Below are 17,881 nucleotides of genomic sequence, written 5' to 3' on the forward strand. Positions count from 1 at the left end.
TTGCTTCTTTAATCAGAACAACAGTTTTCAGCTGTGCTAACATAATTGCAAAAGGGTTTTCTAATGATCAATTAGCCTTTTAAAATGATAAACTTGGATTAGCTAACACAACGTGCCATTGGAACACAGGAGTGATGGTTGCTGTTAATGGGCCTCTGTACACCTATGTAGATATTCCATTTGAAAAAATCAGCTGTTTCCAGCTACAATAGTCATTTACAACATTAACAATGTATACACTGTATTTCTGATCAATTTTATGTTATTTTAATGGACAAAAAAATTGCTTTTCTTTAAAAAACATGGACATTTCTAAGTGACCCCAAACTTTTGAACGGTAGTGTATATATTTGCATAAGTATAATACAGGAATGCACAATTTATAGTCTAATATTTACATGTGTTTTGGGGAATGGGTGATTGGGGGGCAAGTGTTTTAGATTGTGCAGTATGTAGCTATCATTATAAGAGTCTGGTAGCAGCAGTTGTGATGTGTGGGGGGGAACCAATCCCGTCTGTCTGGTTTAATATACGCAGGGTGACAACAGCTGACAGGGGAGGGAGGGAAAGAGAGGGAGCCATGTTTACTGTCGCCATGGGAGCCATGAATGAGCAGACAAAGGGCATGGTGTGTGAGACTAACAGCAGAAAGGTTTCACAAACAAAAGACACACACACACACACACACACACACACACACACACACACACACACACAGCATAGCAAAATACAGTACCACACAGTCTAGACCAATACAAAAGTCCAGCATTGAGATCTACTTCAAAGCTTTCAGACAGATCTCTGTTTGTAGTACGATAACAGCAAGGTCTTTGATGAAAATGGAGGATACATTACTTCCCCATCTCTCCCATTCTGTAATTCACAGCAAATGTATGCATAGAATGGAGGGCTTTCAAATTGTTGTGTTCATAGCCTTGTTTATGATTCTAAAATATAGAATATACATATTAACTGAGGTGTACAGTAAGTGACTTGAGTTACTTTACATCTAACAGAAACATCTAAAGACTCACTCTGATGACGGCTGTTGTTTTTCTGTTCCACCTCAAGTGGAAAATAACTGATAAAAGTGACTTCTGCCAGAAATTGTGTGTCCTGGGGTAGGCAAAATGTTTTTGTCAAACAAACACCTGTTTGCGTTGATGTTTTTATATTGTTTTATAGTTAACCGATTCCACAGGCTTTATGGACAGTGTTTATATGGGGCCTACGTATCCTTGAAGTTAGAGAGGCAGACCAGTGGCCAGAAGGTTACTAGAGAAATGAAAGAATGAGATGAACTGGCAACCGGAAGGTGTGTGTCTGTGTTGTGTGAGCAGAGCTGAAGGCAAATTATCTGCCTCACCAGAGCTGGATTAATAAAGATACTATTTATTTATCATGCTGATCTAACATTGGATTTGTGTTTCCATAGGAGTCCCTGGGCAGCCAGCAGTGTAGTCACCTCAGCCATGTTGTGCTGTTGCCTGTCCATTCTGACCAATTACAGGTTTTCATTAAAACAGCGCCAGGCGGTCGGCACGACCACATCCATAACACCAAACCCCATCTGATAAAAAGGAACAACACCCACACTGTTCCACCCACACAGGACTGAAATTCAATTCATGAATTTATTCAATTTATTCCTTAACTGAAGTCATCATTACAGGCCAAAACACATTCTTCAGAAGACAAAGAGTCTCTGCCTCCTATCATAGGTTACACACAGCGGTGAGACGACCTCTCATTTTAATTTAGTCAGTCACTGAGATTGTTTCTACACAGAAAGGTTTACATAGTCATGAATTCCACTACGGGTCTTCAGTTTCCTGAGGGACACACACACACACACACACACACACACACACACACACACACACACACACACACACACACACACACACACACACACACACACACACACACACACACACACACACACACACACACACACACACACACACACACACACACACACACACACACACAATGCTAAGGTGCATGATGACAGGTACCTGAGTAAGGACACAGATGACAGCTGTTCTGTCCCTCATTTCGGAAGCCCGCAATTTGGGCAGCAAGCGTGGCAATAGGCCTAGCTGATAATTGAGTTGCGGCTGTCAATTAAAATAATCTAAAATATGTGTGAAGATAATGTCATCAGTAGTAAATGTACCGTTAATCCCTGTCATTTGGTTACATACATTTCTGTTAATGCATGTATTAATTAAAGTAATTTACCATTCTCATTCTCAGAGTGGAAATGTTGTTTGCAGAGTTCACAACCTGCTACACTTGTGAGAAACAAGTTTTGGTTTATTTCATAACCATCATTTACGAGATTTGTCAAATTTGTTATTGTCTTTTGTTTGGAGTGCTCCATGTGAGTAATGACCATGTGTCTGTTTTCTCTTTCCTGATAATGTTGAGGGAGCAACAATCTCCCTTCGATAAGCACCAATCCTCGGTGTGAAAAAGCAATGGAAGTTATAGGTCTACTGCTTCATTTGCCTATAGGCTATGCGCTCATTTCTTTAGCCGTCAATGGATGACGGTGAATCAATCTGCCCATATGGCAGAGGCTGGTGATCTCGCATTAGTTGACTTTTACTTTAGATTTTTGTCATTTTAATTCAGATTTTTACGATTAACCACGTGACAATGATTTTGAGAAACAAAAACGTTATTATTTTAATGAAACTGTTAATGCGCCTATGAAAATCAGAACTGGCACGCAGAATGGTAGAAATGTTAGGATAAATTGCTTCCCCAAACTTGAAACTATGACGTCTTTATAAAATAATTGCCTCCACGTTTCCAGGGTCAGACTTTACCTTGCTTCAAAAGCTACTTTGAGGCATGCCTTGTGAAGAAACATTTTATGTAGGTGCTTTTCCGTTAACCAATTCAACTTGGTTCATGCAAGTGATTGATTGATCGTTCCTGGGAGGAATCTTCACTATCAGTATAAGCAATTTGGCAATATGCCCAGAACGTTGCTTTGAGAACCGAAAGGGGTATCTCAGTTTCAAGGTATCAGCTTGGAGAGAATAAGCCTTGTTAGGTATTGGTCGATCACATGCATGAACCAAACGCGATTAATGAATAATGTAAATCATGCAAATATAACCTGTCTGTGTAAGCAGTATATAAGAGAAATAACGGGACTGCCCCGGCAGAGCTCCGGACCGACGTGTACTATGGTTCATTAAGTTTGTTGGAACCTCTCCAGCTTGCTGATAATAAAGAATGATTAATTTAATATTGACATCAGGTGTCCCTGGTGGTAATTTCCATGACAGCCTCATAATATGAAATAAAACATTCAGATTTCAAACAATTAAGTATGATTTCAAAATGCATACTGCCTCTAGCTCACATTGTAAAGTGGTGGGTGACGTGCTGATATCCTGGTGCCTACACTTGAATGGTGAATGGGAGGTGCGCTTCAATGACTAGTTGAGAAATAAAAATAGTTGTTTTTAATCGTGCACCAAAACTGTTAACACGTGATTGCATTTAGAATAGTTGTGCAATGAATGGGCTTATAAAAGCACACGTTTTACTCCAGCAGCAACCAGCTGAGGAGCTGCAGGAGAAATCTGTGCGCGTGTGATAGTTGTGTTGGATAAAAAACATACATGATGACTAATGAAAATACACACAGGCCAATTTAATTCCACTAAATTATGCAAATTACTTATAGACTCATAGGCATGACGGTCAAATGTATTTGCATCAACTGGCATTCAATGAATAAAAAGCATTATTGTTTTTACAGGTCATTTTGGCAGGCAATAGTTTTATTTATCAACCTTTTGGGGTTTTTATCGGCCAAAAGCCGGCTATTGACGTCTAACGGAAACCCTGGTGTGTGTATGTGTGTGCGCGTGTGTGCCAGAGATTGAATGTGTAGTGGGTGTTGATATTGACAGTAAATGTGTCTTTAAACTATGGCAGAAGAAAACTAAATCATATTTCTTGAAAAGAGGGCAAAGAAAAGAGTAGGGGGTAATAGGTAGGCAATTCCATTCGCAACAAAATTGCACAATGTCAGAGCTAATTCCATGGAACACACAGCAGGTCTGTGCAGATTTATCGTTAGCACATCCTTCTATGTCTCCACCGAAGGATGAGTCAATAGCAGTGCTAATGTTCATGGGCTGGCTCTGCGTTTCCACTGGAACCTGAGCGTGGACGGGGCACATTACTGAATGAAGCAGTGGCAGAAAAGTTATTTCAGTCCTGGCCTGGACTACAATGATACACAGGTCTTAATAATATAATGGCTAGGCCTACACACATACTGTATGGACAGCATCATGTGTGTGTGTGTGGCACCTGAATGGTTAATCCTGGACAGACAAAAGGCTTGATGATGACTTGAGACATGCTAAAGGGCTCACTACACCTTCTTCCATTGAACCCAGTATGACTGGTATGTGGACCCCCTCTTTAAAAGCCACCATCACCCTATTATTCTGGCGGCCTTCTCAGCCACCCTCTCCATTCAACAATTATCAATAGCTATCCATTCCATTCGCTATGATTACAATATGATTGCAGTTAGCAGGTGTATTGAGTCACTTCCAGCCATCCCCCACTTTCCTTGTGACACAGTACCTTGGTACTCACACTCATCTATTGTTCTACTTCCATAGCGCCCTGCACACCACCCACTCTCTCTCTCCATCTCACAATGGTCATATTTTCTTTTCAGTATTCATTCCTCTTTCCTGCTTGGATCGAAGGTTAAAGGTCCAAAGAGTATTCAATTCCACACTGAAAGCTGTGCTTTCCTGTGACAGGTGACAATTCATCTAATAACCCTGAAAGGCTTTCACGGCACACATTTACCATTTCAACCCATTGGAACTTAACGAGAAGCAAGCCTGAAGTTAAAGCATTAAAGGGTTGAAAGAGTGACACTGCAGCTCAAGTCAACTATCAGACCGGGAGAAAGGAGTGAAACTGACAAATCACCACCAGGGAAAGTGTTAGTGTTTTAAAAATGTCTAGTAAAGGACATGACATGAAGCTCTTATCTCACCTGGCAGGCGTTGTAGAGGAGCTGGTGCTCAAACTTCTTGATGCCCAGGATGGACTGGAACATCTCATAGAGCTGGTCCTTACTGAGGATGAGCTCTGAGGCTGCGCTGGCAGTCATCCGTTGCTGGTGCTTCCTGGGGTCCTCCTCTCCACGGTAGATGGTGTCAAACTTGGCCATCCAGGAGCTGAGCACCGTCTCTTTACTCAGACCGTCGATCTCGGGCAGGCTGCGGACACGCTTCTCAATGTGCTTCTTGAAGACCTCCCGCGAGTCACTGGCCGAGCAGCCTCCGCTCTGGACCATCCGGCACACACGGTCACTTTTCAAAAATATCTGTTGTCACGGTCGAGAGCAGAAAGAGGGCGTTAATAAGCATGTGGATTAAGCATTACAGGGCAGGAGGAACATACAGGAGGAAGAGCATACAGCGTGGTTGAGAGGTTAGGATAAATTTCATTTTAACTCAATTCCTGAATGGGAAATGATCCATTATTTTCTATGAGACGTTCTCCCATGCAGCTGTGTTCAGTAGCCCTGGTAGCAGGCTGACACGTCTTTGTTTCTGGAAGGACATGAAATGAAGACGCAGCTGCAAAAGAGGGTTTCTGAAGTACTGCTTCTCTCTTTGAGGCTTTGCTGGAGCTCGGTCTTTGGGTCTTTATGACGAAGGTGCAGAGGGAAATAAATTATTGTAGTTTCAATTCAATCTGACATTGTTGTGCTTCTCTGTTAAATTCCATCTGCACATATATTTTTTTCACAATCCCCACAAAGCAATTTTCCATGCTAAGGGTTGTGGGTTAGAGAAAGAGAGAGACAGAGAGAAGGACCCAAATGGCTGCCTGATTCAGATGTTGGCCCTCTCTCTACCGTGCAACCTCCTTATGGCTCACAGTGACAGACTCTCTGTCCCAATCAGTGCCTAACGCAGGGTGAAGACAGAAGGCCACATCTCTGAGCCTGGATGGACACACAGATACACAGACATTTACCACTCTGTCTGGAGCCAACTTTGGACACTTGACTTGTTCTGCAACAGCAGCAGTGCTCTTAGTGGGCCAAAAAGAAGGGAACACTGCACAAATGGGAGTGTTAAATATAGAAACTGCTGATATAGAAAATAGAATTGAAATGTTGTCTACACATTGTCACTTTCACGTACAGTAGCATTACCCTGAGTTCTGTCAACAAAGAGCACCCCAGGTGTCTCTCCTCCAGTCTCCAGAGCAGGTGGGGATGTGGGGAGTGTGTAAGAATCCAGAACTCAGACAGTAATACCATTATGCTTTAATTCAATTGGAAAACTGGCTTTAGTTTTTTCAATTCACTAATTTGCGTTTATTAAAGTGCCACATTGATTAATTCTACAGGCAGAGTAAATCCCCTTTTCGCTTCAATACATTTTCTTGTCTCCTTTTCTCTAACTTTTAGGAAGGTTTGCAATAGTGTTCTGAACCTCATCCTTCTGTGATTTCAGAGTGAAGGTGGACTGATTGGATGGGATGGATAGTCAGACTCAAAGCTAAGGGCCTAAGACGTCCATAAATTTAGGTTAGCACCTCACATAGCTGCTGTCTGGACTGAATATTTCAGAGGCCTATTTTGGGAAGTCCAATTCATTTGAATCTGTCAGATGCAGGATGAGAACATTAATAAGACTGCCTGAAGGAAGCAGCCTGTCTGTGAGTTCCACATCATTTACCAGACCAAAGGTGAGTCATCTCCTCAAATATCCAGACGGACTGGTCCGTCCGCTGAGGACCATTTAAAACAGCAGGATAATCATTACGGAATACAAATCAACATAAAAGACAACATACACTTAAACATACTCCCATACAGACCTAAAATAAAACACAAACACACAGAGTTGGGCCTCACGTCATAGTAGCTTTGGACTGCATTGATAAAGGCCTCGTCTGCCACTATCTGGGTGTCACCACTTAGGAAGGCCTGGAAATGCTCCTTCACTGTCTGTAGCTGCTGCTTACTGATCTGAGAGAGGAGACAGACAGGAGAAAGTTAATATAGAGAGAAACACAACAGAGTGAAAGGAATCATCATAACATCAAGTTCTCATATTATATGACTTTACTTCATACCATTCTATTCTCACAGTCCCCTTATAAAATAAACAACTTTATATAAATGTTGAATATAAATGTATTTCTAAGTGTCTCTTCCCTTACACAAAATCTTCTTCAAAATTCAAAAGGCATTTGCACATCTGAGCTATCTTTGTTACAGGTGCATGGTAACAATTGAATAAGATGTTAAAAAATGATAAATCCACACACTGCTCTTGCTAGTATCACTGCTCTTTATTAAGCTTTACGTATCAGCCTCAAGGCCTTCGTCAGAGCTTTTGTGAGTGTTAAAACTTGCACCCTTATGTAGACATTGCTCCACCCACATCCGTTCAATGCATTAAATGGGGTTGGAGTCGAGGGAAAATAAGCAAGTGTTACTAAATATAACAATGGGCATTTCATAAGTATTCAAATAAAGTGTGTACATAAAACATAAACACGTCTGTAAAACCACAATCAGGACATTGACGTATCAAGTAAGCTTTCATAAATCATTGGGTACAGTGCAAGAAAACTGTCATGTTTCAGTGCTAAACTGAAACATGGACTCTGGTTTAAACCCAGTGTTCTCCTCTAACATCCTCAGCATACAAATCATTTAAATGCCTTATGCAGCCCCTGTCCCAACACTCATATCTAAGTCCTCACATTACCAATTACATATTTCATGATTCGATCTCATGCCCTTTTTAACATACACATCTTTATTTGCATACTTCACAGAGCGTTTAATGCAAAAAATGGCCACGTTAGTTGTGAATTACAGCCCTCACCAAAGTGTTAAAACTAGGGTCTCCCAGTCTCAGCTGACAATAACAACAGGGATGTTTTTTGCATTAAAATTAATTAGTGGTGCAATCGCTGTATGGCAAAAGGGCATTATCCCTGATAATGCTGCAAACAGATGCACAGTGTTACACTCGCCACACGGCAACAGGACTGATAGGCTATAAATAAATTATGGGGTAATAAAGATGTTCAAAGATAGATAGGAAATTAGTTCGGGCTGATGTTGCCACAGTAATACTGCACTGGGCACTTGTGTAAATGTATATTGACCTTCCCGAGCTAAATACACAGGCTGGTAGGAGCAGATAGATAAGAGAGCAGGTCTAACTGGGAGGAAGGATAGAGAAAGGCTGCATTTACACAGGCAGTCCTCTTCTGATCTTTGCCCAATTATTGGCAAAAGAGCTGATCTGTGGAAAAGACCAGAATTGGGCTGCCTGTATAAGTGATGTGGCAGAGACGGATGACACGAGTCAGCATAGCCATAATGAAACTTTTATGCAGAGTGCAGACCAAGGTCCAATCTCTGATGTAGGCTAGTGACTATAACCCATTGGCGTCTGATAAATGGAAGCACTTGTTTTACAATAACACACTGGTCCATCAAATCAGTAATTTATCAAAGTCTTTATCACACACTCACAACATGTTAAGGGGAGGGTAGCCAACCATTCTGCCATCATTTTGCCGAGGAACACGATACTGTTCTTAATTAAAATGTATTATCAATGCTCCCTTCATGTGGTCTCTCTCCTTTGTCCTCTACACATTTTTTTTCAGCCTTTGATATCTGAGAAAAGTGAAACAATAATGTCTAAAGACACGCCTACCAACCCAACCCACCCCTGGACCTCCTCCCCATCTGTCCCATCCCACTGCTGCCCCAAGTTCCTGTTACCATGGTCACCATGTCACAGACAACTCCACAAAGCCCTGTAGTAATTACCCTGAATGGGGTCAAGGTTCAGAGTTCAACATGACCTTTCTATTAGCAGCCTCTCTGTCGAGGACTAAGCTGAAACCCTGATATTATCAGTGGTCAGGGTAATGATTATAGCACAGATTATAGCTATGGAAATTACATTTATCCTTATTTATCAACCATCCAATATATAGAGAAACTCAACAATTTTCTGAGATCTAGTGAGCTCCACTCAACCATCATCAGCTGTGGATCTTCACCCTACCCAGCCCCATTCACCTCTCTGCATCTCTGATAAATAACCCATGTTTGGGTGAGAGGGATGTCTCAGCAGACCAGCTGGGCCACAGGGTTTGATGAAGACTGAACGCCAGCCAAACCTCTCACCTCCAGATGCCTACCACAATCAGACCCATGTGATTAATCAGCAGTGGAGCAGATGGAGTGGGCATCGTGTCTGGGGTGAACTACAGTACCACAGACTCTCATAGATGTGACCTAAGTAGCACAGCAGAGAACTTCACAGTACTTCAAGTCATCCATCCATCCTGGAACACTCTCTCTTCCTCTCACACCTCTAACTGGTCTCCATCCCTCCCTGTAAACACTCTTCTACTCAATCCATCCACTTACACGCTGGTGTGAGTGTATGGAGGAAGATCAGACAGCCCTTAGTTTTATAGACCCTGTATGAGGCCACAACACAGACCAGATTCTGATACTACTGCCGCAGTTGATCCGGTTGTTGGGCAGCTGTCCTTCAGCCTCATTCTCTCCCTATATGCACCTGACTGTGGGTTAAACTGTCTGTAGGACCAGTAATTCCCCAAAAATGCTTCATCCACTCTAGCTTTGTGGTCAGCACACCAAGGAGAACAGTTGGAGGTCAGCCTACCTTCTGAGAGGTCAGCCTACCTTCTGAGAGGTCAGCCTACCTTCTGGGAGGCCAATCATCTTTCTATTTATTTATTCAGCCAGGATAGTCCTGTGGGATTTCACTCTAAGAAGGACAGTACTGTATGGAAACTGTATATACAGACCATTATATGGTGTGAGGCAGTAAACAATATGCCCACCAGGGATTTATAACTTCCACATTACAATTAAGGAAAAGGAAGATACACATCCACAGAATTAACATGACTGCTGCTAAGCGTAGAATCTGTAGTCAAGCCACTTTTTTTGTAATTTAGCAGATGCTCTTATCCAGAGAAACTTACAGTAGTGAGTGCATACATTTTCATACATTTTTTCTGTACTGGTCCTTGTGGGAATAGTCCAATCCATTGACAGGAATCAGGGGAAATCTGTACTGCCAGGGCTGGGGGTTGGGGTAGAGGGATAGGGTAGCTGTCGTGGGGAGGGGCAGATGTGCATGCAGCTTTAGGAAATTACGTGAGATAGTTGCTACAGTATGTCCAAACACACTTTAATAAATCCCTGTCCTCGACTCCTGACTCCAAATCCCACAGATTTGAGAGGACTGGATTTGGCAGAATCTGAGAGCAAGTATTTTCTCCATATGGCCTTCACCTATCTAGTGCTTTCAGATCTGTGTTTACTATGGGAATTGTCAGTGTATTTGGAACATAGGCAATTCTGACACTCCCTGTTCAAGTGTATAGAGATACCATGTCAGTGTCTACTCTTAGAGAAATCTCACTTACTCACTCACTCGTACCAAGGCTGGGTGAGACTAGGCACTATAATGGTCTGTGTATACAGTTTCCATATAGTACTGTCCTTTTCAGAATGAATTCCCACAGGACTCTTATGTGCCTAACGAAGCATTGAATTGTATTTGTTTACATTAGAATCCATCAAACATGGGCCTAGATTTACTAAGCGCTTGCACCTGTGCCATGTTCACTAGGCCCTTTTTCATTGCATCTTTATTACTTTGAGTCTGTCCTTAAATTAAATGAACTGCTATGTCTGTACAAGAAACAAGGCACATGCCTGTGTGTAATTATTTATAATATGTTTAAGATTGGCCTTTGACAATGTTAGGATTGATGGCACTTTGACAATGTTAGGATTGATTGCTTTTTACACCCCAGATGCAAAATAAAATATAATGATAGAGATAGAGTACGTACATAAATGTGTGTGTCTGTGTAATATGATATCCTCATCCTAAGACAGAGAGGAAAATCCTTTAGGGTTCTCTATAGATGCCTGTCTGACAGAGGCAAGCCAGCCATGGCAGCACTCCAGAAACTACACACACCAACACACTAATACAGTAATACCAGGGAATTACTAAGGAGATGGTCAGTGTTCTGACTGGGGTTTGGCACACTGAGTCAGTAGTTACACTTGCCTTTTCTGCCAGTGTTTTAGTGATGAACAGACACAAAGCAAACAGGCACACTCCAAACATTGGAGGACCAGGAAGAGAACGCTCCATCTTCCAATCACTTGGGTACAGCATAATGCATGTGTATGAGATCATGTTGCTATGACATTTTACTCTGTGTCCTTCCATTAGATTAACAGCAAAGTCATAATTCCAGATATCTTCTACATTAACATATATATTTTTAAGTAATTTAGTCATGTTTTCCCAGCTCAATCAGCTCAGAATGTGTTTCACTTACAGATAGACACCAGTGGTTCAACAAGGCAACTTAGTCTCTATTCTACTCATTGACTCAAGTCTCTCCCGTGTTTTACTGCGTCCACTCCACTTAATTCATAGCGCAGTACCGGCCCTAAGCCCACAAGATAGCAAACATCAGGCTGAGGGTTTATGTAATGCACCACTTTAATGGCATGAATCTAATCATCTCTGGCACAGGATGGAATATTCCCTCGATTGATTGTTTTACTGAGCCAGCTGGCCACAAACAATGCTGACTCCTGAAAAGGCATGCTCTTTACAGGGTCACGGAGCAATACATTGTATGTATAGGAGGAGACTGTTTTATGAATGTTTTGTACAAACATGTTGCACATACTTTCATGCAGATTAAGTCATGCGTTTTTTCAGTGTGCATGTTCACACACCACGTCTGTGTGTGTGTGTTTGTTTGTTTCATTCATTATGTTTGTGTTCGTAAGAGTGTAAGCATGGTCTGTATGCCTGTATGGCACGTGCCTTGTATCTCGTAAGCGAGCGTGTCCTGTGTATGCATTAGTGTTCATCTAACGATACAGTGGCTACATTTTCTGCCATGATTAGTACCCTGAGCGTGACCAGAAGACAGGAGACAGTGCTCACATACCCAGAAGCCCACTGTGCGTGGGTTGTGACGTGTGGGTAGTGACGGACGGACCCCCAGTGATACAGAGTCCCCGTTAGTGGTGTGTGTGCGTGTGTTTGTGTGTGCGCGTGTCTGTTTGCATATGAGGGCATGTGTGTGTGCGAATGTGTGTGCATACATGCATACGAGCATATTGTGTGTGTGTCTGAGGTACAGTCCTCTTTTCATGTCCCCAGGGCGCCGGGCTGTGTTCACCCCCACACAGAGAGCTCTGTGTGGGGGTGAACACATCACAAAGATCCCTGGTCCTCCAGGAAACTGGACCTCTGCTGATAATTCCCTCGACTGTCATCTTAGACATGAATCTCTATTTCTCTCCTTATAGTATCACAGCTTTTCACAGCTCTATTACTCTGTTCTCTGTAATGATCATTGCCACAGCTTAATGTCTCTGTTGCCTATAGAACTACCTTTGCCACTCAGACAGGCTCTAGCTTACAATCTTTAAGACACATGCATTTTCTCACATAATCTCACAAACAAGAACATACACTCTACGGCAGTGGTCACCAACCGGTCGATCGCATTCCTAGTCGAACATTTCTGTAAAAAAAAAAGAAGAAAAAAAGCCTTGCTGCTTTTTTAATTTGTCTTGCGGTTTTGGCGGCAGGTGCACCCGATTCAGCTGCCTTGTGTGCCAGGCTGGCGACGTGTTCCCGTTTTTAACTATTTCATATGTCTGACGTTGAGAGGCAGACCCTCAGTCTGCTGCCCTCTCCCTCTGCTGAGACTGACCATCAGATGCAGGCTGCGTCAGCCCAGTAAAATAAAAAAAGCGAATTATTTTAATTTATGCTCACTCTGCTGTGCCTCACAAGTAATACAACAACTGATCTATGACCGGTGTGATCATATAAGCTTACCTCAAATGTTGAAATATAATTTTAAATGGTCTGAGAAGAACAACAATGCATTGGCAGGGCAATTCAAGCAAAGCCAATATGCAGTGATAATGTATTGGGCCTATAGCCTACTGCACAAACCTCATTACTACAGTACTGTTTTTAATAGGTTAAATGTTGCATAGGCTTTTATGTAAAAAATAAAATAAAAAATAAAAAAAAGGAACGGTAGATCTCGGCTTGCATTCTGACTCCGAAAGTGATCTTGACTCAAAAAAGGTTGGTGACTACTCTACGGGGTGCAATTCCTTATAATACCAAGTATTGTAGCTACCTCTTTACCAAATGTCCCTCTCTCCTTGATATTCATTGTACTACAGTGGTTCCAGGCCTTCTGTACGGAATGGCATCTGTTGTAATGAAACTCAGTTGGCGCTGACACCCTGGGTTAACTAGATGTGTGAGCGAGAGAGAGACACAGAGTGAGGAACAGGGTGACAGAGGGAGAGAGGGGAAAGCAGTGGACGTGTCAGTTTAGTGTCAGTGGAGGCCATCTCTATGCCTGCCATGTGTGAGCTGCAAACACATAACACGGTCACGTGTGTTCACGCTGCAACATACTTCCCCTATTATACAGTATAGGATGCTGTTTCTGCAGCCACTATAGCTACCCACTGGAGAACTGGGAGGTGGGGAGATGATGTAGCCACTGTGTTTCTGTGTTCGGGTTTTCTGTCATAAAGCAGATACCACATCTGTTGATGAATTTTCTCTCTCTCTCTCTCTCTCTCTCTCATTAGTGTTTTGGCAGTTGATGAGGTCTGAAATAGCTCTGGATCATTCACAAGGGGTTCTGCCATCACAAGTCAAGGAACATATTACCCTAATCACCATCACGTGAAAAGCAATCACCATTCAGCTTCCAAAGGGGTGTCTTTAATGTGTGACTACTTAGCATATTGGTCAGGAAAACAGTCCCAGAGAAGAAAGATGGCACCAGAAGGAGGGCGGGCAATCTCTCTCCCCACCCGCCTCCTTCTATTGGAGCTCTCTCTCACAAACACGTCACTCACACAAATACACCACTCTAACTTATGTAAACACACATCACACTCTCCTCTTATAGAGGTCATGGCACAAAGATGGGCTCTTCCTGGCAGTTACATAATGGCCGTAAACACATCAAATGAATTGTGTAATCCCAGATTACTGACAGCCCACCCAGACAGGAGAGCTAACGTGCTCATCTGTGCGCCTGCTAACACACACACACACACACACACACACACACACACACACACACACACACACACACACACACACACACACACACACACACACACACACACACACACACACACACACACACACACACACACACACGTGAAGGCTCAGCTGCAACATGGCATTGTGTTGCTTTAAGGGACATGCACTCACACAAGCACAAAAGAAGGGAAGACACACAGACATGTCTCCTCCCCCACTCTCGTTTACTTGCCTTTTTGCAAGGAAGTTGCTTTTTTTTAAAGAAACCTTTGTCAGAAATGTTTGTTTTTGACAAAGAAACTAAAAAAGAAAAGATAGACCAACAATCTACTGTACAAAAGATGTGCAAGGGAGTATTCAACCACATCTCTGAAATAAAATGATAGCTGAAGAAAGTGTTTTGAATTATAGATATTACAGGTCTGGACCTAACATGCCAGTCACTTGCCAGTGCCACTGCTGTAGGGCAATGCTTCCGGGCATTTCCATCTGAAAGGACTGATGAGCACCAACATGTGAAGTCTACAGAAGCATGTCAAATTGGGTGTCAAATGAAAGCTACGAGTATATGTTTCAGAAATTAAGGCATTAGGAATAAGCAAAGGCTTTGATTTTGGTCAAACAGATGGAAAAGGGGTCTTAGAAAACATCTACCAGAAAAAGTCTTAAAAAGGTATTAGAAATACATCAAAAAACAATAATGTTGAAGTAAAAACCCCTGCCAACTAATATCAATACTTACATTTAGTCTGAGAAATGATTTGCCTTCTGTAAGTTTAAGAAACATTTTCTTGTGCCTTGTAATTCCGTTACCAAAAACCCCAAAACATATCTTTCAGATATTTTATAATTTCTCTCCCTCGTGAGGGAGGATAATTAAAGTTCACAGATGTAACAAGTAAAGGTAGACCTACCAATTAGTTAATGTGTTTACTAATATCAAGATTGTTTATGAATGAATAAGTGATTAAAACTTATGCAAGAGTGTGAAAACAGTCTGGAAAACCTGTGTGTGTGTGTGTGTGTGTGTGTGTGTGTGTGTGTGTGTGTGTGTGTGTGTGTGTGTGTGTGTGTGTGTGTGTGTGTGTGTGTGTGTGTGTGTGTGTGTGTCTCTCTCTTCCCCGGCTCTTACTGAGCAACAACCGACACCGGACATCCATGGACGTTGAAAAGTAGCTGAACTTTGGTCAGTCCGCCCTGGCCAGACAAAATTTGAACCAATCATAGACATCTATGTTTCACAAGTTTGCAAAGCACAGTAGAGTTCAGTACTGTAGCGTACAGTACAGTAAAGAAAGGTAGAGTACAGTAAAGTAGAGTACTGTACTGTGCTGTCCAAACTTGTGAAACATAGGCATCTATGATTGTTTCAGATTTGGTCTGGTTCGGACAAATCAAATGTGGATTTGTTTGGGGGCGGAGCTCTTTACAATAATAGCCAGTCTGTAGAATAATACCCAAATGTGCAAAAGATGGATATTGCATATTTCTACCTTTGTGTACCTATTCAGGATACATCACCATGAAGAGAATGATATTCATATTCATAATGATGCATTTCTGTATAGTACAGATTAGGGACCCATGATGTAATTCTGTTACCATAACTCCGTTACCAGATGTAAATCCACTTCACCTACTGTAGTTCAATATCCCAAATGTTTTTTTTTCAAACTCAAGATGCAATGTCATAGCTGACACCCATTCTTTCTGTAGACATCGTTGAATCTTCATTTGGAGCAGATACTGTAGTTTTTGAAAAAGTGGTTGCATAAAAACTGAGGGAGATTTGACCATAATTCTGTTACCAAACTTCGCATCTTCCAGTAAATGTGTTTGTGACTTTTTTGTGTAAATTGCTCAAAGTAGTCCTTGTGCATACAATTGTATGGTTTGTTAAACTTTGAAATCAATGGTTTTTGTTTGGCATATATTTTAAAGTGAAAACTCTGAGTCAATGGTGGTGTTGCCATTCAGGTTATCAGTCAACCTATCAAGTAATTTACAAACAGCACAGGAATGAAATCATCCACATGTATTGATCACATCTTTCTTTAATAATGCTGCAGAAATCTGCTCTAAAGAAGCATCCAAATCCATCGGATGTAGTGATCATAATATACAGTCATGGCCAAAAGTTTTGAGAATGACACAAATATAAATTTTCACAAAGTCTGCTGCCTCAGTTTGTATGATGGCAATTTGCATATACCAGAATGTTATGAAGAGTGATCAGATGAATTGCAATTAATTGCAAAGTCCGTCTTTGCCATACAAATGAACTGAATCCCCCAAAAACATTTCCACTGCATTTCAGCCCTGCCACAAAAGGACCAGCTGACATCATGTCAGGGATTCTCTCTTTAACACAGGTGTGAGTGTTGACGAGGACAAGGCTGGAGATCACTCTGATTCAAATAACAGACTGGAAGCTACAAAAGGAGGGTGGTGCTTGGAATCATTGTTCTTCCTCTGTCATCCATGGTTACCTGCAAGGAAACACGTGCCGTCATCATTGCCATGCACAAAAAGGGTTTCACAGGCAAGGATATTGCTGCCAGTATGATTGCACCTAAATCAACCATTTATCGGATCATCAAGAACTTCAAGGATAGCGGTTCAATTGTTGTGAAGAAGGCTTCAGGGCGCCCAAGAAAGTCCAGCAAGCGCCAGAACCATCTCCTAAAGTTGATTCAGCTGCGGGATTGGGGCATCACCAGTACAGAGCTTGCTCAGGAATGGCAGCAGGCATGTGTGAGTGCATCTGCACGCACAGTGAGGCGAAGACTTTTGGAGGATGGCCTGGTGTCAAGAAGGGTAGCAAAGAAACCACTTCTCTCTAGGAAAAACATCAGGGACAGACTGATATTCTGCAAAAGGTACAGGGATTGGACTGCTGAGGACTGGGGTAAAGTCAGTCTCTCTAATAAATCCCCTTTCCAATTGTTTGGGGCATCCGGAAAAGGAGAAGACAAGGTGAGCTCTACCATCAGTCCTGTGTCATGCCAACAGTAAAGCATCCTGAGACCATTCATGTGTGGGGTTGCTTCTCAGCCAAGGGAGTGGGCTCACTCACAATTTTGCCTAAGAACACAGCCATGAATAAAGAATGGTACCAACACATCCTTCCGAGAGCAACTTCTCCCAACCATCCAGGAACAGTTTGGTGACGAACAATGCCTTTTCCAGCATGATGGAGCACCTTGCCATAAGGCAAAAGTGATAACTAAGTGGCTTGGGGAACAAAACATCGATATTTTGGGTCCATGGCCAGGAAACTCCCCAGACATTAATCCCATTGAGAACTTGTGGTCAATCCTCAAGAGGCGGGGGACAAACAAAACCCCACAAATTCTGACAAACTCCAAACATTGATTATGCAAGAATGGGCTGCCATCAATCAGGATGTGGCCCAGAAGTTAATTGACAGCATGCCAGTGTGGATTGCAGAGGTCTTGAAAAAGAAGGGTCATCACTGCAAATATGGACTCTTTGCATCAACTTCATGTAATTGTCAATAAAAGCCTTTGACACGTATGAAATGCTTGTAATTATTCTTCAGTATTCCATAGTTAACATCTGACAAAAATATCTAAAAACACTGAGGCAGCAGACCTTGTGAAAATTAATATTTGTGTCATTCTCAAAACTTT

General features: G+C 42.1%; 1 protein-coding gene across 6 annotated transcripts in view; it reads right to left on the bottom strand.

The window, feature by feature from the left end:
• cadpsa (Ca2+-dependent activator protein for secretion a) overlaps nt 1-17,881 on the bottom strand; it is a 151,862-nt gene that overhangs the window by 113,646 nt on the left and 20,335 nt on the right. For all 6 annotated transcript variants that reach the window (XM_014133444.2, XM_045691769.1, XM_014133438.2 and 3 more), the window contains 2 exons: nt 6,935-7,048; nt 5,054-5,386 (listed from right to left, as the gene is read on the bottom strand). In XM_014133444.2, coding sequence (XP_013988919.2) covers nt 5,054-5,386; nt 6,935-7,048 — 447 coding nt within the window. The remainder of the gene's footprint in view (nt 1-5,053; nt 5,387-6,934; nt 7,049-17,881) is intronic.

Source organism: Salmo salar, chromosome ssa12, assembly GCF_905237065.1.
Source record: "Salmo salar chromosome ssa12, Ssal_v3.1, whole genome shotgun sequence".
NCBI lineage: Eukaryota > Metazoa > Chordata > Actinopteri > Salmoniformes > Salmonidae > Salmo > Salmo salar.